Below are 22857 nucleotides of genomic sequence, written 5' to 3'. Positions count from 1 at the left end.
ATTTGATTGGCCCTTCCTAACGGAAATACTTTGCATTTGTCTTTACTCAATTTCAACATGTTAATTTCAGATTCTTCAATTTGTCAAGGCTGTTTTGAATTCTAATCCTGTCCTCCAAAGTGCTTGCGACCCCTCCCAGCTTCGGGTCATCCATAGGTTTTATAAGCAAAACTGTGCACTCCATTATCCAAGTAATTAATGAAAATATTGAATAGTACCAGACCCAGGACTGAGCCCTGTGGAACACCGATTGATATACCCTCTGAGTTCAATGTGAACCATTGTTAACTACTCTTTGAGTAAGATCTCTCGAGCAGTTGTGCACCCACTTTATAGTAATTTCACCTAGACAGTATTTCCCTGGTTTGCTTATGAGAATGTCCTGTAGGACTGTGTCAAAAGCCTTACTAAAAATCAAGACTTATCACATCTGCTGCTTCCCCACTCTCCACTAGGCAAGTAACTCTGTCAAAGTAGTAAATTAGGTTGGTTTGCCATGATTTGTTCTTGACAAATCCATGCTGGCTTTTCCTTATAACCATGTTATCCCCTAGGTGCTTACCAATTTATAGTTTAATAATTTGTTCCAGTATTTTTCCAGGTATTGAAGTTAGGCTGACTGCCCTATAATTTCCCTATAATGGTCCTCTTTGTTCCCCTTTTCATAGATATGTATTACATTTGCCCTTCTCCAGTCCTCTGGGACCTCACTCATCCTCCATGAGTTCTTGAATTGCTAACAATTCCAAGATTATATCAGCTAATTCCCTATGTACCCCAGGATGAATTTCATGCGGCCCTGGCAACTTGAATACAACTCTAACTCAACAGGTTAAATTAAATTTATATATATTTCCCTATTTTGGCTTTCATTCCTTCCACTTGTTGTTAATATTTATTATTTATTAATATTAGTTCACATTAAATAGAGATTTGGAGAGCATCCCATTGAAATAGCCTTTGTTATAATTTATTATTTATATTACAGTAACACAAGTTCCAATCAGAACTGTGGCCTATTATGGTAGATGCTATGCAAAACACAGAAGTAGACACGTTTCCTGTCCTGAAGAGCTACAATCTATGGAAGCGAGGAGACATTCAAATATAGACTATTTTTCGTAATGAATATATAGCTTCTATGATTATATACATATATTTAAATATGAATGGAGATTATAGGTGGGGCTAGTTACGCTTCCTATTGAGGTTGCCTAGCACTTCCCATTATAAGAGGCTGTTTTCAGGTGCTTACAGCTTTACCAACTTTAACAGTTTGGGCTGAAATTCTCTATGCTGGATGTCTGCCTCAAAATGAATTTTTTAGGAAAATTTCTGCCAAAACAGTTCAGCCATTCTGAGAACAAGGCTAGGGAAAAATACGATCTATTATCTACATTAAAAAAACACTGACAACCTTTTTTGGAACAGAAACTACCAGCCATATGTGCTAGGGTTGTCAACTTTCTAATCACATAAAACCGAACACCCTAGCCTCACCCCTGAGGCCATGCCTCCCCACTCACTACATTCCCCCTCCCTCAGTGGCTTGCTCTACCCCACCCTCACTCACTTTCACTGGGCTGAGGCAGAGGTTTGGGATGCGGAAAGGGGTATGGGCTCCGGGATGGGGCATGAGGGGTTTGAGGTGTAGGAGGGGGCTCCAGGCTAGGAGGGGTGGGGCTGAGGGATTCATCAAGTGGGAGAGGGCTGCAGGTTGAGACAGGGAGTTGGGGTGTGGGAAGGGGTGAAGGCTCTGGACTGGGGGTGCAGTCCCTGTGGTGGGGCCGGGGATGAGGGGTTTGGGGTGCAGGCAGGGGCTCCAGACTGGAGCCGAGGGATTCAGAGTGCAGGAGGGGACGAGGGCTCTGGGGTGGGGCTGTAAGGGGAGATTTTAGCAAACCAGTGAAGTGCCTAAAACCACTATTGTTTATTGCTAATAGTAGTCAAGTTAGCAGGCCGTACTGAACCACTCTGGCTTATTGCTAAAAGTAGCTAAGTCAGCAGGTTGTAAATTGGTCATGCAGCGGCCTCAGCATAACCAAGGCAGGAGGGGAGGGGGTTTTGGGTGCCACAGACAGGGCAGCTTGACCCCGTGTCCTTTCTGCTAAGAATGTTGAAATTGCTGATCTATGTATTTTAGAAAAACAGGAAGGCTATCTATATGTGCCCCCCAGGAATGTTTGTCAGGGCTCCAGGGCATGGACACACTGAAAAAAAAAAAAAAACTGGTAAATCGATGACCATAAGAAAATCTCTTGCTTGATTTTTAAAAACTGCTTGCTTAGCAAGTTTTCTTTAAGGGACATGTAATTATGTTACTCATGTATAAATAAGGGAGAAAAGTTTCAGGTAACCGGACTTCTCAGAAGGGGCTCTTCAGGGACGCTCCCTCTGGATGCATATTGCGGTCCCCACTGGCAGACGGAAACTTGGCCAGTGGAAACCTGTCATGATGCCACTCGAAGGCCACATTCAGCTTCGGTAATTATCGAGGGTTGAAGGTGTTTTACTAACCTGTTGTGGACGTGTGTAAGTGCTTGAGACTAAAGTAAAGTTTAGCTTTAAGTGAAAGCACTCGTGTTGTCCTGTTTGTGCCAGCTGTCTATTGGTTGGACGGTCGTGTCTCCCTTGATTTATTTCCTGATGCCACCTTGCACAAAGTAAAAGTTACCAAGAGCTTTGGGCTGAAAAAACCCCAGGAAACAGGGCCGGGAATGTGGGGTTCAGGGTTTGGGAGAGGGCTCTGGGCTGGGGCACAGGGTTGGGTGCGGGGCGTGTGAGAAGGCTCTGGGCTGGGGGGCTGGGCTCAGGGATGAGGGTTTTGGGGTGCAGAAGGGGCTCCAGGTTTGGGGGGGCTGAGGGCTAGGGCTCGAGCTTGGTGCACGGGATTACCTCACGCAGCTCCTAGGCAGCAGCGCAGCGGGGGGGCAACTAAGCCTGCCTGTCCTGACACCGCATTGCACTTGTGCCAGAAGCGGGCAGCAGGTCCAGTGGTAGTAGGTGGGGCTGGGGGCAGGAGACTCTGTGCACACTGCTCTTGCCCGCAGGCACCGCTCCCCCCAGCTCCCATTGGCCTAGGAGCCAGACCTACATGGTCAGAAGAAGCAGCCTATCCTATCCCAAAAAACACCATCCTGGCCACTATGGATGTAAAAGCCCTCTAAACCAACATTCCACACAAAGATGGACGACAAGCTACCAGGAACAGTATCCCCGATACTGTCACAGCAAACCTGGTGGCTGACCTTTGTGATTTTGTCCTCACCCACAATTATTTCACATTTGGGGACAATATATACCTTCAAATCAGCGACACTTCTATGGGTACCCGCATGGCCCCACAGTATGCCAACATTTTTACGGCTGACTTAGGACAACGCTTCCTAAGCTCTCGTCCCCTAACGCCCCTACTCTACTTGCACTACATTGATGACATCATCATCTGGAACCATGGAAAAGAAGCCCTTGAGGAATTCCACCATGATTTCAACAATTTCCATCCCACCATCAACCTCAGCCCAGACCAATCCACACAAGCAGTCCATTTCCTGGACACTAATGTGCTAATAAGCGATGGTCACATAACCACCCTAACTAGAAATCTACTGACCGCTATACTTACCTACATGCCTCCAGCTTCCATCCAGGACACACCACACGATCCATTGTCTACAGGTGAAAGACAATATAGACAAAGCCAAGCTCTACGATACAACCGCATTTGCTCCAATCCCTCAGACAGAGACAAACACCTACAAGACCTCTATCTAGCATTCTTAAAACTACAATGCTCACCTGCTGAAGTGAAAAAACAGATTGACAGAGCCAGAAGAGTACCCAGAAGTCACCTACTGCAGGACAGGCCCGACAAAGAAAATAACAGAACACCACTAGCTGCCACCTTCAGCCCCCAACTAAAACCACTCCAGCGCATCATCAAAGATTTACAACCTATCCTGAAAAATGATCCCTCACTCTCACAGATCTTGGGAGACAGACCAGTCCTCGCTTACAGACAGCCCCCCCAACCTGAAGCAAATACTCTCCAGCAACCACACACCAAAAACACTAACCCAGGAACCTATCCTTGCAACAAAGCCCGATGCCAACTCTGTCCACATATTTATTCAAGTGACACCATCATAGGACCTAATCACATTAGCCACACCATCAGGGGCTCGTTCACCTGCACATCTACCAATGTGATATATGCCATCATGTGTCAGCAGTACCCCTCTACCATGTACATTGGCCAAACTGGACAGTCTCTACGCAAAAGAATAAATGGACACAAATCTAACATCAGGAATCATAACATTCAAAAACAGGAAGGAGAACACTTCAACCTCTCTGGTCACTCAGTAACAGACTTAAAGGTGGCAATTTTGCAACAGAAAAGCTTCAAAAACAGAGTCCAATGAGAAACTGCTGAGCTTGAATTAATATGCAAACTAGACACCATTAACTTCGGTTTGAATAGAGATGGGGAGTGGCTGGGTCATTACACATATTGAAGCTATTTCACACCTTCTTGTCAACTGTCGAAAATGGATTATCACTACAAAAATGTTTTTTCTGCTGCTGCTAATAGCTCATCTTAATTAATTAGCCTCTTACAGTTGGTATGGCTACTTCCACCTTTTCATGTTCTCTGTATGTGTGTGTGTCTGTATATACACACACAGAGAGAGAACATGAAAAGGTGGAAGTATATATATATCTTCTTACTATATGTTCCTATACTATATATATATAAAAATAATCTTCTTACTATATGTTCCATTCTATGCATCCGATGAAGAGAGCCGTAGCCCACGAAAGCTTATGCTCAAATAAATTTGTTAGTCTCTAAGGTGCCACAAGTACTCCTGTTCTTTTTGCAGATACAGATTAACATGGCTGCTACTCTGAAACCTATCCTATTAGACACTGATTTTGACCTTTAGGCTTGATTATCACAATTCATACTTGCAAGGTCACAGGGAGTGGGAGCCAGTGTGGCCAACAGAGGGAGGAATGAAGTTCCATGTCCTGAAAACATTCCAGCTGGTACAAAATGCAGAAGCCTGTTTGCTTAGTGATACAGGTTAGTGTGAACCTTGATGCTTCTCCCTCTAAACTGACTCCCCACTCAAGTGTCCAATTTGAGGTCTTGGTCCTGCAATACATAATCATAACCTCTCATGCCAGCAATGTTGTACTGGAACAGTGAATCAGTCATTCAATATGAGGCAGCTCCTGGGTGCAGGATACAGAACTTTCACAAGAGCTCAACTTAAACTGTGGAACTCATTTATGCAAGAGAGAAACCACTTTCATTTCTTCAGTTTTGCTTCCCTTCATTGCTTTCTTCACAAACACACCAATACTAACAAGCACTCAATAACCTACAAAACAATCAAGCTATTTCTCCTACAGACTAGAATAAAAGTGAGGAAGCACGAGAGATCAGTATTATTTCGATTTTTGAATACTTGGGAGTTGCTCAGATGGTACCGTTATGGGGACCACACACATGCATAAATATTATATAAAAATACCCCATCTGTGACAATATTTGTGAGTTTCAAATTCATTATCCTCAAATGCCTAAGCACATGAGCTTAACATTTGCTTTCTGTATGCATTTGTGAAAGAAAAACTTGATCATTTAAAGTGCTCATGGAAAGCTAAAACAAAAAGGATGTGAGCTTGTCCAAAGCAAATTCATTGTAAAATTTAAGAGAACACTTGTTGAAAATCTGTTCAGGTATTTGTTCCATACATTTCTATTTAATTTACACACATGGGTAAGGAACTGACCAAGTCCTTGTCTCAGATGCAATGTGGCTGTTCTTTAGGTTCTGTCAAGTGAACAGATATTCTCAGCTACCATGTTAATTTGGCTTTTCAAAAGACTACTTGCACTATGTGCAACTCTGAGTTTGTGGCAGCAAAGGAGTAGAGCAATCTGTGATTTCTCTTCTTTTGTAAGGATGTTTTCTTAATATTGGGCCCTTAACATGTTAACATAGGCGGTTACTCACAGAGAAAACAGTCTCTCCCCAAGGCCACTCTGAGTGGAACTGTAGGATTCTATTTAAATATCCAACCTGCACTATCATCAGCTGCTGAGCAACACAAACCCCACAATTAAGTGGATCAGTACAATCTCCTCATGGACTGTAGTGAAATTTAATAAACAAATAATAAACCAATAAAGGTAAACTACCAACGATCAGTGCAGTGCTGTACAAAACACAACAACAAAAGTCCCTGCCCCCTGAGACGCTTATTGTCTAAAAGTGAGACACAGCTATAGCAAGATGAACAGGGAGACTCAGAGGTAACTTAAATGTCTCCTTTTTTCGTTGTTGAGGTGGAGAGAATACTAACATGCACTAGTGTTTTTGAAAGCAGCGAGTCTTTAGGAGGGATCTGAATTGAGGAGAATGAGGAGAGGCTGGGAATCTGGTGTATTAACACTTGGAGGGGATTACAGGACTCTCGTGCTAATATGTCTCAATATCCATACAAATATTATTTTACAGAGAGACAGAAAGGGAGGGGGCCTTGTACACACTATCACTTGGGTCGGTATAATTTATGTCGCTCAGGGGTGTGAATAAGCCACCCCCTGACTCAAACTCTTATCTCTTTGAGCAAAGGCACTGCTGTACTACCAGTAAGGTGTTTGTAAAAACTTATAGTTCTTAGGTAATTAGATTACATTCCACCCCAGGCAATATCATCAACAATAACTCCTGGTGTTACTTAGTTTGGCATGCCAAATTCTCAAGCTGACCAACTCTATGGGAAAATGGCAGTTCTCTGAACGGTTTCGTAGAAGTGACTTCAAAAGGGTATCACCTCAACTTTTTCAACTAAGATGGTAAACTGCAGATTATAGACTTTAAATTAAGAGGAAACTAGGGAGAGTGGCAGAATGGGACGCAAGGGAATTCCAGCTGAAAGATGGAAGACCAGCTTTCCTTCAGGGGAAAAAAAAAGATTGTACATAAACTGTAGCCAAAAGCAGCAATGCTTAATAAGTGTAGTGCTACACATTAAATGTTCCCTTTGTTAGTCAAAATAATGTTAAGCTTTAAGAGGAGACATTAAAAAGGTTGTGGGGTATGTTTGTTTTTTTTACAAAATCCCTCAAATGTGTTGACTAAACGACAAACTTAAAAATATTATTTTCACCTAATACTAAATCATTCCCAACCCTAGCACTATTTAAAAAAAAAAAAAAAGAGTAGTGTTCCTCGAAGCTCACCTCCAAGAGCAGCAAAACCAGGATCAATGTGTAAAGGATTCCAATCCCCACTGAGCCTATACAAGGCAGCCTGTGGAAACAGAAAACCAAAACTGGAAAATTAGTCCGGGTTGGTAAAAAATCTAGCACAAGCCACATGCAACCTGTGATTGTGGGAGGAATTCATCACAATCTGCTTAGCTGGTGTTCTGATACTTGCAATCTATAACAAGGAAAAATATAAATTACATGTTTCATGCTATTTTCAATACCTGCCACTGTACAGAAAAAAACTGTCAAAGATGCAGGGAAGAGGGCCAAGAACTGCATCTGGACTTGGTACGTCACTGAATAGTATCAGCTAAGAAAATAAATAACTCTTCCTTGAGATTAAATATATGGGGAAGCATTCTGCCTCGAGGTAGCCATTTCACCTCTGTATGCATGAGCAAGGAATGGTGCTCTGTATCCACTTCCTCACAAAGTGCGGCAAAACACCTGGAGTTTGTTGCTCTGGATTTAATAAAATTAACGAGTGTTACTGCTGTGTTCAGAACACTGTGAAGATCTGGTTCAATATCTTTTGCAGCAAGCGGCTCTCAGTGTAAAAACAAACAGTGTGTCCAAATAGCGTAAATAACACCGGAATGCTTTCCGGTCATTGCTGCAGCTCCATCAGTGCAGACCCTGATGCAATTAGTCCAGCTAATCTGCTAATTTGCAAAACAAAAAGTCTTCCTTTATTTCCTTATTCCACACACACCGAACATAGGCAAGTAAATGGGACATTTATGAAATGTCTGTGGATTCAGCTAATTGAATAGCAAATTCATTGACACTCAGATGATCAATACACTGTGAAACTATGTCTTCTGACACAGAAGTGATCCATCATTTGACAGTCATTTGGTATTATTGTCAATACCTTGGCCTTCTTCTACCCAAACACTTCATTATTTCAATAACACATGGCATTATCAAAGTCCCAGCAATAGTATGTAATTTTTTTGTTTGAGCAATTTTATGAGCCACTATGTAGGATGACCTTAAAAGCTTTACAGTAGTTGTGAATTTCATTACTCCTTTAGAATCAAGCAGTTCCTTGGCCTTTCGCTCAAAAAATGAACGATGCTTATCCTTATGCATGTCATGCTTTGTCATTACGTGTCTCTATAATTGGGAGGGTTTCAAACATTCACTGGTCAGTACTTGTGCACAAACTACACACTGTGGTTGAGGTATATCTCCACTTCCAGAACAAAGAAAACTGAAATTCAAATAGTTGTCTTCATATTTCCTAAATTTTGCAAGGTTAATAACGGCTTTATGTTTCTTACTCTCATCACCTCCTTGGTCTTTTTCACCCCTTACAGTGGTTGAACTTGTTTAAGGAAATTCGGTATCATCGCTCCGTGGGTTTTGTTGTTTTCATAGAATATCAGGGTTGGAAGGGACCTCAGGAGGTCATCTAGTCCAACCCCCTGCTCAATCCCCAACGAAATCAAGGACCAATCCCTAACTAAATCAAGCTGATTGTCGAATTCAATTTGAAGCTGATAGTCTAATTCAAAATGTAACCATATCTGATATATACTGTTTATGATTACAACAGTTTTCCCTGTGCTGTGTAACTTGTCCTATTCCCGCTGAAACTGCTCCTTTACATCCTGTGATAAATGAAGGGGGGAGGGGTAGCTCCCTTTTATGGACACCCAGCCAGCCAGTTAGCTATAAAATCCCTCTAAGTAGCTGTTCTCTACTTGCTTTACCTGTAAGGGGTTAAAAGTCTCACTGCTATGCATAGGTAAAAGGAAGTGAGTGGGCTCCTGACCAAAAAAGCCAATGGGAAGGCTAGAACTTTTTAAAATTGGGGAAAAAACTTCCCCTTTGTCTGTCTGTGGTTGTTCTCCCAGGGAGAAGGGGACAGGGCAGCAGTTATGTTGTAAGAAGCTTGGGCCAGGTATGAAAACCCATCAGTATCATACCTAGAACTACTCATTTGAAATCCCAGATATGTAAGTGGATCAGGAAATGTCTAGGAAGACGCGATGAGATTTATCTCTTATTTCTTTATGGCTTGTGGATTCCTGTGTGCTAACCCTAGGTGCTTTTTGTTTTCCTTGTAACCTTTAAGCTGGACCTCAAGAAAGCTATTCTTGATGCTTAATTCTTGTACGCTTTTTTTTTTTTAAATCTAGCAAATGCCCAAGTTCCCAGATGCATTTTCTTTCTCTCTTTTTTTTAATTAAAAAAATTACCTTTTTTTATTAACAGAATTGGATTTGTGTGTCTTAAGAGGTTTGTGCACATGTTGTTTAATTAGCTGGTGGCAAAAACTGATTTCTTCCCCCCCACCTCTTTTTTAGCTCTTCCCCGGAGCAGGGGTGAAAAGGTACCCCACAGGAAGGAATTCCCAAATTTGCCGTCCTGGGATCTCAAAGGGGTTCTGCGCTCGGGTGGTGGCAGCATGTACCATCCAAGGTCAGAGAGAAGCTGTAACCTTGGGAGTTTAATACAAGCCTGGAGTGGCCAGTATTAATTTTTAGAATCCTTGCGGGCCTCCACCTTCAGCCCTTGAAGTGCCAGAGTGGGGAATCAGCCTTGACACACCCAGCAAATGGAGCTACATAAATGGCAAGGATGGCATCAGACTCAGAAACCAAGGAGTGAGCCCTCACATGCAAGGTCTCCAGTGGCAGAGCCAGCGCTGGGCCAGAAGGCATTTAGGCTGAGTGGCCCCCACCCCAGGTGCTGACCCAGAAGCCTGAGCCCCACCTCTTGGGGATGAAGCTGGAGTATGGGCTTGGGCTACAGCCCCGCTGGGGAGCAGGGCTTCAGACCACACGGGGCACCTGAGCTGAGGGCTTCAGTCCCTGGCTCCTACATGGCGGCTCTCTGCTTTAGCCTTGTAGGGGAACCAGGGCTTGGGGCTCCAGGATTCAGCCCTGCAGCTCCCAGCTTTAGCTCCATGGGGGCAACCATATTCATGGGTCCAGGCTTCAGCCCTGCAGCAGCCCCTCTGCGCTCCCATCCGAGACCCAAACCCGAAGTCCAGCCAGCTGCCATGCTCCCGGCAGGAAGCCAGGACCCCGTGGGGCAGTAGGGCCCCCAGTGGGGATGGGGAGCCCAGGTGGCAGCCCAAGCTGGGAGTCTGGGTGGCAGCCCGGCTTGGAGTGAAGACCCGGCAGCAATGATAGCCAACAGCCGATGTAAGGAACGCAGTGTCTACATAGACACCATGTGGCCCTAACTACATCAACATAAGCCTTATGCCTCTTGTCAAAGTGGATTTATTATGTCGGCATAGCAGGGGAGTTACATCGATGGAAGGAGCATTCCTGGGTGTTCACCTCCACTGTTTTGTCTACAACAGCTGACTTTTGTCAACAAAACTGTGTAGCGTAGACAAGGCCTAATAGTCAAATGTACAAACACACAACTGTCAAGTTTTTACTACACTAAGCTCTACAAATGAGAAGGCAGGACTAACTTGCTGCGGGGACAGGAGAGGAGAATTTGGACCACACTGTCCGTAAGAGGCTGGTATATCTGGTTCTGTGAGATGAGCAAAGTCAAGCTGTGTTGATGGCACCCCCTACTGCCAGGAAGTAGAGAGGAGCAATGTGAGAAGCAGATTAGCTGAAACAGTGTGTGTCTTTATTAGGAGTAATCTGTAGCCTGGATGCCATTGTGATCAAAGGCAGATGGCAGTCATTTTGAAAGAGAGCAGCATGCGGCCTCAGTCACATTAACAACCTTAGATTACAGCCGTTTTGAAAAAGAGCAGTGCTTCATGGAATTCTCTGAATTTGAAATTATTCTCCATTACAAAAGAGGCTGAAGAATAATAGCAAAAAAATACCCTTAATCCTAAAATGTTCACATGTGGCCTGTGTAAAAGAATTCAATGAGTTATAACTAAATGGGAAGTTTCAGTATCTTTGCTATTCTGCTACTTTTCTGCTAAATTTCTTAAAGGACCTATTTTTAATTACTTTTAAATCAAACTAATTAACAGATTTACTTGTAAATTATTGGAAAAATCATTATATACTCAAAAAATAATTTGGGGGAGCCTATATTTTATTTTTCATACATAACAAGAACATTAAATGCCTGCAAAACTTGACTCAAATTTAGCTATGTAGCTGCAACCAGTACCTCCATATGAAGTGGTGCTTGAGTTGAGGAGAAAAGTGGGAGAGAATTTTTATAATCCGCACTTTAAAAAAAAAAAAAAAAAAGCAACTAAAGTCAAAACATGACATGTTTACTTCTTATAAAAACTACCAAGTAATGTTTAGAAATAACTAGGTTCAGAACATTAAATGCAATCAATACATTTGATCAAAAATCAAAAGCATTAAAGTGTTTTACCTTTTCTTCAACATTCATCTTAATAGAAACATTCTCAAAAAGCGTAAGACATAACTAGATAAAACACAGTTGAGGTTTAATGCAGCCAAGTTAGACCTGTCAACAATTTCTTTTCACTGAAAGCAGTCTTTTGTATTACTTCATTATATGAATAGTATTCCTAAACAAAAGCAGATTTAAACAAAACCCGTTATCTTCGCTTTCTACGTCCCGACAATGATGACAGCATTTCCTGAAGTCTCCAGTGATAACATAAAAAAAGTGATCCATCCTTGGAGTTTGACAAGAGTCAGTTGATTTGGGGTATTAGATTGAAGTCAGTCATAACATGGTTAGATTGTTCTCCAATTAATAATAAACTGTCAAGTCTCATTTCCTAACAATGTAGGAGTTCTGCCAGATCACAAAAGGAAAGGCGATATTCGATCTGTTCGTGCCAATTTTTCAATCTTGCCTGCAGACTACAATAAAGGTCACCGGTAAAGCTAACAGAAAAGGAAACCAACTATACATTTATACATTCTCCCTTCTGTCTGGAAAGAAGAGTTTTGTCTGAGAGGATGTAACTTTTTCTTTGCCTAAAAAGTACACATGCCCAAAATCACAGTTTTGTTAATGAATAGCAGCAGTCAAAAATCCTCATGCAGGAAAAAAGCTGATCACTAGAACAAGCCTCTGGATCTATGTATTTCCAGATGTTGTGTTCTGCCACAAGGGTACTACAGAGCTCTCTCTTACCTATGCCACCAAAATGTTTCTAGTTCAACTAATAGTACCGATATAGGCTCTGATCTAGAGAAGTCATTAAGTATGTGCTTAAGTGCCTAGATGAATAGGGATGGGCTTAAGCATATGCTTAAATTTAAGCATATCCATTTAAGTACTTTGCTGAACCAGGGCCTTAAGCATTCAAAGTTATGTTAATCACCTATTTTTGCAAGGTAGGTAATGGGAGGGAGGAATGGGTTGATGATACAAACCAGTACAAATATAAGTTTTTTTTAATGTACTTTGCAGATAATAAATCTTTCTATTCACCTTAGAGGAGGAGATATATGTGAAACAACTATTTTATAAATCAGTATAAGCAGCTTATAACTGGTTTCCAAGAGCCTGAATATTTTTGTGAAAATCCAGTGAACAAAATTATTCAGTTCTTTGAGGAGATACTCACTACAGGAAATCTCAATCTATACTTAGCCAAATAACATTTACTTTTCAACACTGGTCCCCATGCATGGAATGCTATTCCAAGTCTGCTCCACCAAGACACTAAAGTCTTCATTGAACTTTCTCCTTGACTTGTGTTTTTCATGCCCTTAACAATTATTGTTTAAAAAAATGTTTGTACCACCTAGACATGGATAAGACAAAATGAATTAACTACATGATTTATTACAGTACCCTGGCCCTACCTCACCCACTCCATCCCTTCTTTCCCATTTATCCCACGATACGTCTGTTAGATCTAAAATTAGATTGTAAACACTTTGGGACCAGGACCAAGTCTGTGAGCTGAGTGGTTTTAGATAACTTTTTGTCACTTAAAAACACGAACGCTGCCAGCACCACAAGCAACATACAAAAATTCTTCTCTACTTGAATATCAGTTAAACAGAAAAGTTAACCCAAGTTTGTGAACCTTTACTAAAAGTGGAATAAATATTTGTACATACTTTGATAATACATACTGAATACATGAAGGGGAGGATTGGTGGAGATGAAAGAGGTCTGTATGTAAATGAAATGGCCAGTAGCACAATATATTCTTCCACCATTCACCATCTTATAATACAGCAAAAATCCTAGTGTACTCCAAATTCACAATCATCTTTATGCCTCCGAACTCAGAAAATTATATTTCTAGCTGCCCAACAAGGATAAATCCAGGAAATGTAAAAATCTCACATCTTGAAAGTGGTATAATCAAATTTAATAAATTTTCTTAGTAATTTGATATTAGGTGCTCGCTTACTTCACAATTTCAGAGAATTAACAGTGCAACATTCTCTGACTACTAAAGCCTCCAGACAAGTTAAGAAAACATCACATCCTTGCAGTGGCCTCACTCCTCTCTGCTCTGCCTGTACTGTCTTTTGTTTTTAAGCAAATCTTCTTGGCATACTCTCAGAATTTGTGAGCCAACAGTAGCATTTCATTCTCTCCGTCATGAAACAAATTATTCATGCTACAAACAACAAGAGTCACCTGCGGCTTCCAGGAGGCTTTCTTGTGCTGTCCTCTGAAGTTAGTGTAAATGTACATGTTTTCAGGGAATGCTGCACAGCACTCTTCACAGAGTAAGGCACTCTGCTCTTTTCAGAATCTTCTCTTTTATATGGCTGTATCTTCACATCCTCCCAAATGGCGGTACCAACTGTTACATACCAGCCTCTGAAAAATTCCTTCCACTTTTGTACGCCTTATTGATTTGTTTTATTTAAAATAAAGAAAGGGCTATCAAAGGAATGAAGCGCCATGTACAAATAATTACTACATATTCTAATTAAAGAAAATACCTTTATTTTTGCTTTTTCTTTGGGGATCTAATCACTATTTCATACTAACCGGGCTTGAAAAAATTAACCAGTCATCTACTAGCAAGAGGTACAGTACCAATGACGAAGGAATCCGAGGGGGAATGGAGCCTACAGTGAGGTCCAAGGGCAATGCCGTGGCGATAACTCTTCTCAGCATCACATGAGCCTAAAGAGTTCCAAATATAAAATACTGAAACTGTTACACCATTTAAGGCTGCTGGTCCATCTAGACCAGTATCTGTTGGTATCAGAGAAAGCCTCAATAAGTCCCATTTCAGACAATTCTAGAATAACCCACTCAGAGGGCAAAATTCTTTATAACCTATTTCAGTATTTGGTTGTTACTCCCCTACTGCAGTGGTTCTCAACGAGGGGTACATGTACCCATGGGGATATGCACAGCCCTTCCAGTGGGTACATCAACTCATCTAGATATTTGCCTAGTTTTACAACAGGCTACATAAAAAGCACTAGCGAAGTCAGTATAAACTAAAATTCATACAGATGACTTGTTTATATATTTCAGTGTATAGTATATAGAGCAGAAAGTACAATATTTATAATTATATGGTAAATATGAGAGAATAAGCAATTTTTCAGTAGTAGTGTGCTGTGACGTTCTGTATTGTTATGTCTGATTTTGTAAGCAAGTAGTTTTTCAATGAGGTGTTAACTTGGGGGTAACGCAAGACAAATCAGACTCCTGAAAGGGGTACAATAGTCTGGAAAGGTTGAGAGTCATGGCCTCACTGTGTCCACCCTTGAGTGGGATTTGTCCAGCACAGGATGGACAGGCTTTGAAGACCACAAGTTTCAAGTCTACCATGATAAGGAGCCCTGAGCAGAGAGGTTATACAGATGAATCAAAACAGTAGAGTTTGGTCCAGATGAGTTGGATAATTCACAGCTGTTGAATACAGCAGATTGCTCCGAGCTGGTTCTGGAGACTTTGGGGGGTCTTGAAGAAGACAGACAGAGCTAAGAACCAGCAGGTTCGATACTTGCCAGATTCCGTCTCACCATCGTGAGTGGTAAGAGGGAGGATCGTGACCACCCAGCCCTTTATGCCCTTGTTCAGGAGTATGAGGCAGCATGGGGCACATGCACAGCCCTGACAGATACTGATATTAAAAAAAAACCTTCCAGTTCTCACACACTGAGGACCTACAGTGAGGTCCATACTGACACACGCTAAAAAAAGAATCTGTTATCCTTCTCATGAGCCTGCCACTAGAGTAGAGGCTCTCAAACTTCAGTGCACCGTGACCCCCTTCTGACAACAAAAATTACTACATGACCCCAGAAGTGGGGACTGAAGCCTGAACCCACCCAAGTCCCACTGCCCTGGAGTGGGAGGCAAAGCTGAAACCTGAGCCCCACCACCGCAGGCAAGGGGACCAAAGCACAAGGGCTTCATCCCCAGGTAGGGGGCCTGTAACATGAGCCCACAGCCCAGGCCTGAAGCCAAAGCCTTAGTCCCAGCCAGTGGCACTCAGGCTTCGGGCCCGGGCCCGGGCCCCAGCCAGTCTAATGCCAGCCCAGGCGACTCCATTAAAACGGGGTCACAACCCACTTTGGGGCCTGAACCACAGTTTGAGAACCGCTGCACGAGAGGGTAATAGGACGTATCCTGGGCCAGTGGGTTTCAGAGTTACTAGCTTGACAGCAATCAAATGCTGCGTCTCAGGAATGACCATTTCAAATCCAAATGCTGGATTTCAAAACTGTTTTGCTCTACTCCCCTAGTATGCCCTCTCACCCCAGCATGTGTCCCCTTGCTGCTATACCCATTTCCCACCCATTTCTATCCTCCTGTCACAACTCAAAATGCTCTTGTTGCTGTGCCCCTCTGGCTCCCTACCTAATCTTGGCCTCTACCTCCATCCTTCCCCAGCCCCTCACTGCTATCAATTTAGGCTGCTTGCTCCTCCTTCTCCAGACTGCCTGGATATGAGAAGGGGGACAGTCTCCCTGTCCACAGTCACTGTGGTCCCCAGCAGCAGAAATTGCATGCAAAGTCCTGCTCAGCCCTGAGATGGAGTCTCCGGAGAATTTAGCTGCCAAATTAACAAGCCTTGACTGAGCATGCACAAACTATGATTTTCGGAGAGTTATAGCTCTGCCAGATTTGGGTCGAATTTCATAAGCAGAGCAACAGACATGTACCTCACCCCAGGGCAATCCCCTGTCAAATTACAAGTTCCTGTTTAAAAGTATAGAGGTGCTAAAGCTTCTCAAGAAAACAGCTGTATGATTTTTTTTAATATAGTCCAAACAAATGTGTTTGTCCCAAATCTCATTCTGAGAAACAGCTTAACCATTTTTGCTGAAGCTTTCCAAAAATTAATTCAGTCTGAAGCAGACACTCATCCTGAAAAATTTCAGCACAAATAACTAAAGTTTGGCATAATTATAAGAAACTGAAAACAGGGTCTTATAATGGGAAGTGTCAGGCAACTTTTAGGCATGCTAAAGCATAAAAATTAGCATGAAAATCTCAATAACCGTGTGACATAAGTATTATCATTTCACAGATAGATAAACTGAGGCACAGAAGAGGTTAAGGGCTTGTCCCCACTAGGTGCAGTGTAGATTCTAATGCCCACCAGCGTGCTGTGTGCTAGCTGGCCCATGTGGACCCTGCTAGAGGGCACTAAAATTTCCATAATGCACATTAATGTAGTACTATTTGAAACAGGACTACAGTAACGTGCCTTAGGGAACTTTTTGCATGCACCAACAAGGTCCATGTGACCCAGAGAGTGCACAATACACTGGTGTGCACTAGCATTTACATCCCAGACAGCAAGGACTAAGACACTCTGTAAACAAGCCCTTAGTGACTTGCCCAAGTTCTCACAGTGAGCTGGTGGTAGGGCTGAGACTAGAATCAAGGTCTGACTCTCAGTCCTGTGCTTTAAACCATAAGACTCTTCCATTGAACATAAGAACATAAAAATGGCCATACTGGGTCAGACAATAGGTCCATCCAGCCCAGTACCCTGTCTACCGACAGTGGCCAATGCCAGGTGCCCCAGAGAGAGTGAACCTAACAGGTGTGATCTCTCTCCTGCCATCCAGCTCCATCCTCTGACAAACAGAGACTAGGGACACCATTCCTTACCCATCCTGGCTAATAGCCATTAATGGACTTAACCTCCATGAATGTATCTAGTTCTCTTTTAAAACCCTGTTATAGTCCTAGCCTTCACAACCTCCTCAGGCAAGGAGTTCCACGGGTTGACTGTGCACTGAGTGAAGAAGAACTTCCTTTTATTTATTTTAAACCTGCTGCCCATTCATTTCATTTCATGGCCCCTAGTTCTTATATTATGGGAACAAGTAAATAACTTTTCCTTATTTACTTTCTCCACACCACTCATGATTTTATATACCTCTATCATATCCCCCCCTTGTCTCCTCTTTTCCAAGCTGAAAAGTCCTAGCCTCTTTCATCTCTCCTCATATGGGACCCGTTCCAAACCCCTAATCATTTTAGTTGCCCTTCTCTGAACCTTTTCTAATGCCAGTATATCTTTATTGAGATGAGGGGACCACATCTGTTCACAGTATTCAAGATGTGGGCGTACCATGGATTTATATAAGGGCAATAAGATATTCTCCATCTTATTCTCTATCCCTTTTTTAACGATTCCTAACATTCCGTTTGCTTTTTTGACTGCCGCTGCACACTGCGTGACGTCCTCAGAGAACTATCCACAATGACTCCAAGATCTTTCTCCTGATTAGTAGTAGCTAAATTAGCCCCCATCATATTGTATGTATAGTTGGGGTTATTTTTTCCAATGTGCATTACTTTACATTTATCCACATTAAATTTCATTTGCCATTTTGTTGCCCAATCACTTAGTTTGGTGAGATCTTTTTGAAGTTCTTCACAGTCCGCTTTGGTCTTAACTATCGTGAGCAGTTTAGTATCATCTGCAAACTTTGCCACCTCACTGTTTACCCCTTTCTCCAGATCATTTATGAGTAAGTTGAATAGGATTGGTCCTAGGACCAACCCTTGGGGCACACCACTAGTTACCCCTCTCCATTCTGAAATTTACCATTTATTCCTACCCTTTGTTCCCTGTCTTTTAACCAGTCCTCAATCCATGAAAGGATCTTCCCTCTTATCCCATGACAACTTAATTTACATAAGAGCCTTTGTTGAGGGACTTTGTCAAAGGCTTTCTGGAAATCTAAGTACACTATGTCCACTGGACCCCCTCAAAGAACTCTTATAGGTTAGTAAGTCACGATCTCCCTTTACAGAAGCCATGTTGACTTTTGCGCAACAATTTATGTGTCTGACAATTTTATTCTTTACTATTGTCTCAACTAACTTGCCCGGTAGTCTTACTGGTCTAACTTAAACGGTTAGTCTTACTGGTCTGTAATTGCCAGGATCACTTCTAGAGGCCTTCTTAAATATTGGCGTTACATTAACTATCTTCCAGTCATTGGGTACAGTAGCTGATTTAAAGGACAGGTTAATAGTTCCGCAATTTCACATTTGAGTTCTTTCAGAACTCTTGGGTGAATGCCATCTGGTCCTGGTGACTTGTTACTGTTAAGTTACTCAGTTAATTCCAAAACCTCCTCTAGTGACACTTCAATCTGTGACAATTCCTCAGATTTGTCACCTACAAAAGATGGCTCAGCTTTGGGAATCTCCCTAACATCCTCAGCCGTGAAGACTGAAGCAAAGAATTCATTCAGTTTCTCCCCGATGACTTTATCATCTTTAAGTGCTCCTTTTGTATCTCAATCGTTCAGGGGCCCCAATGGTTGTTTAGCAGGCTTCCTGCTTCTGATGTAGTTAAAAACCATTTTGTTGTTACCTTTTGAGTTTTTGGCTAGCTGTTCTTCAAAGCCCATTTTGGCTTTTCTTATTATATTTTTACATTTAATTTGGCAGTGTTTATGCTCCTTTCTATTTACCTCACTAGGATTTGACTTCCACTTTTTAAAAGATGCCTTTTTATCTCTCAGTGCTTCTTTTACAGGGTTGTTAAGCCATGGTGGCTCTTTTTTAGTTCTTTTACTATGTTTTTTAATTTGGGGTATACATTTAAGTTGGACCTCTATTATGGTGTCTTTGAAAAGTGTCCATGCAGCTTGCAGGGATTTCACTCTAGTCACTGTACCTTTTAATTTCTGTTTAACTAACCGTCTCATTTTTGCATAGTTCCCCTTTCTGAAATTAAATGCCACAGTGTTGGGCTGCTGAGGTGTTCTGCCCACCACAGGAATGTTAAATGTTGTTATATTATGGTCACTATTTCCAAGCGGTCCTGTTATAGTTACCTCTTGAGCCAGATCCTGCGTTCCACTCAGGACTAGATTGAGAGTTGCCTCTCCCCTTGTGGGTTCCTGTACCAGCTGCTCCAAGAAGCAGTCATTTAAAGTATCGAGAAATTGTGTCTCTGCATTTTGTCCTGAGGTGACATGTACCCAGTCAATATGGGGATAATTAAAATTCCCCACTATTATTGAGTTTTTTATTTTGATAGCCATACACAGCCACCACCAAAATCCAGGAGAATTCCACGGACAGAGAGAGCACCCACAGAATATTCATAGCCAAAACCCCTCATGGGGAACTACAGAGCTCATGCCCAATGTATCTAATACTACTATTACAAAGAGAAAAGAATTCTGCAGCTGACTGATATAATATCAGATATTTTATTGAAGATATACAAGTGATTATTTGACACCACACAGTACTTCAACCTCTGCTTGTAGTTGGGTAGGTGTCTCATTTAAATGTGCACCATCAATGACGGTGGAGGAAAAGAAAACAAGTTGCATATAAAGGAGAGAGAAAATTACAATTGTTGAAGATGTGTTCTTGAAAAATCTTTTCCATTTTTATTACTGACCAGCCTCACCTCCAGCATTGTAAATTCGGAACATTATATCCACTACCAAAGTTAATTAAAAGCTCATTTCACTCCAACTTTGTTTTCCCAGGAAAAAAAGAATCATAGATCATATCTGAAGCAGACACACGACACACATGGGGGGGGTTACAAACACCTTCTTATTGCGTTACTTAGAAAGCTATGAAGAGCAGCATCTGACCAAGTCCATTTTTCTGCATAATTTTCTACTCATTGCTATTTATTTTGTGTAAGTACCTCACCAATGAAAGATGTTTCTAAGAAGCTAAAAATATGTTTTGGAGAAGGGTAAAAAGGAGCAAGTCTAACAAGATGTCTATCACAGGTTGCATATTTTAATTGCCTGATTAATCATTTAGTGGAATCTATTTCCATTCACTGATTTAAAATATCAGCTTGACAACTGACAGGACAAGAGTAACTAGATGATACTGCAGGCTCTATAACTACATTAAGTGTCCCCTATGGGGCTGAAATTGAATGATTCATCTCTTGTTAAACTACTAATAGTCAAACACTTTTTGGACTTTTTTGATCTCTTTTTTGATCTCAGTGAATGCAGTAAACCATTGCTCAGATTACAGATTGAGGAGCCCAGAAAACTGCTACAGCACGTGCATGTTTGTACATATTAATATAATAGGACAGACAGAAAAATACTGATACAAAAGCAATGAGCTCTTTGTGGTATGGTCCCACTGTATAGGGTGTTGTAGGGTTCCATTCTGTCATCCATTCTGTTCAATATGCACACAAAGAGAAAGTGTAAGATGATGGCTGGAGCAGCATTAGCACTCTAACCGCACTCAGTTCCAAGGTTCTCTTTCCCTGGTTTGGAGAGCAAAGTAGCATTTTATCTGCATCTGCATATAGGTAAAAGTTGCAACCTCTCTCCATCTTGTGCAGGGACAGGATTTTATATTTGTACAATAAGAATTGATGTAAACTTTGAATTAATTCTACCAGCCACCTTTTTGAATAACAGAATGACCATCTGAGACTGGGATCTTGTTTCCTATATGCATTGTAAACTTCCCTCTAGTCATTTCTTTGGTTTAAGGTTTAGTGAGTAAAAGACAGGATCTTGTATTGTGTCTATGTTAATTAGATTAAAGGAATGTTAAAGGCCTGAGCCACAATGTAAACGGTTTGGACCACAAGATTTACTGAAGTTTAATTTACAATGTATTCTGCTGAATATAAAATACTGCTGTCTTCTCTGCGAGAGATTGTTTGTGTGAATGAGGAATGCAGCCATCATGAAAAGATAAGGTGTGAAAGCCATCACAAATATCCAGATGGTCAAGAAAAAGTGAGAGACTTGGAAACACCAGGAGACAATCAGAAAACATCCATTGTATCCGATGCTAAACATGTTAACAGCATTGACAGCCTCAGAGGTGAGTCAACCACGCCCGAAGGCAAGACAACAAATATACAATAACCATCAAATGATAACATTTGGAAAATCCCAAGATTACCACCACTTAAGGACTAATGATTACAGGATGACATTGCAAAATGCATGGACTCAAATGGGAATTTACAAGTATAAAGCTGGGGTGTTTTGCCATGAAACTCTGGGTTTAGTCCTGCCAAAACCTCGGAGCATTGGATCGCAACCGACAGAGCCCAGCTCCCTACTCGTGTTCAATCTGACTGGCCATTAGATTGACTTGAGCTACAACAGACTGGTAACTATAAAAACATCAACTGGCAGGACTGTGTGCATGATGTGTATGTGTGTGTGACTGAAAAGCATATGCTAACTGTTGTATTTTGAATAAATATGGCGTATTTGCTTTCTCTCTTATAAAAGATCCCGTGTGCTTTGTATAGTGTAACACTTAGACATGGACTTTGCCAAAGTTATTTGTCTCTTTGTTGTCTAGAGAACAACCCTTGAAGTCTTCTCAATGTTCAATACTGAGTAGTTACCAATTTAGGACCTAATGTAACTCCCACTGAAGATATTCAGAGTCTATTGACTTCAATAAAAGTTCAAATGGGTCCTTGTGAGAGATGTGCATCTGTTCTGTAATAATTTATTAAAACTGTATATCAACTCAGTTATTATTACGTTTACTGTATGCTATACTAGGCTAAATCAGCAAGCTTATTGGGAAACAAATGGGAAAGCCAAACAATGACTTCAACACACACCTGAGGGCTATTACAGGACAATGGGAGAGCCACTGGCCCTGAAGAGACTGACTCAACTTAATACTGGGCCCACCAAGCTGGTTGTTGATTGGCAGAACCAAAACATCTGGGAACTGAGAAGAAAAAAGAACTCTGCTGGATAAAAAGCAACACACTCAGTCTAGGGGAAAGGATGTTATCTGGGAGCTGGACCAACTGTCACACTGGCTGGGGATTTCTGAAGAAGCTAGGCCTGCCTGGATCACCATCACAAGATGGTGGGCATATATGTCAGACAGACATGTATGAACTATTTATTGTTCTCAAATCCTTTTTTCTCTTATGTCATGTTTTGTTCCTACTGTTTCGGTGAAACCATGCTTTGATTTATGAAGGCTGTTGGGTGACTCTATTCACCACTAGTCATAGACTCCTGACAGGGAATACCACAGGTGCCAAACTAAGTCAGACAGTTTGGGTAAGCATGGTTGAGACACAGGGCACTATAGCTCAGGGCCCAGACTAGGAGTGGGAAAATAAAGGTATTCCACCCCAGAAGAGGTAAGGACATGAGGTCTGACGCCTGAGGGAGTGAATTCAGAAACCAGAAAACAGAAGCATCTAGCCCTACAATTGTGACAGTTCT

At 41.7% G+C, this 22857-nt stretch overlaps 1 protein-coding gene across 4 annotated transcripts in view; it reads right to left on the bottom strand.

The window, feature by feature from the left end:
- Positions 1 to 22857, bottom strand: part of HSD17B4 (hydroxysteroid 17-beta dehydrogenase 4) — a 118987-nt gene that overhangs the window by 35209 nt on the left and 60921 nt on the right. For all 4 annotated transcript variants that reach the window (XM_073344778.1, XM_073344781.2, XM_073344779.1 and 1 more), the window contains one exon: positions 7262 to 7331. In XM_073344778.1, the coding sequence (XP_073200879.1) occupies positions 7262 to 7331 (70 nt within the window). The remainder of the gene's footprint in view (positions 1 to 7261; positions 7332 to 22857) is intronic.

Source organism: Lepidochelys kempii, chromosome 5 (genome assembly GCF_965140285.1).
Source record: "Lepidochelys kempii isolate rLepKem1 chromosome 5, rLepKem1.hap1, whole genome shotgun sequence".
In the NCBI taxonomy this organism is placed as follows: domain Eukaryota; kingdom Metazoa; phylum Chordata; order Testudines; family Cheloniidae; genus Lepidochelys; species Lepidochelys kempii.
Note: the sequence above shows the minus strand (reverse complement) of the source record. Positions and strands in the feature narration are given on the sequence as shown.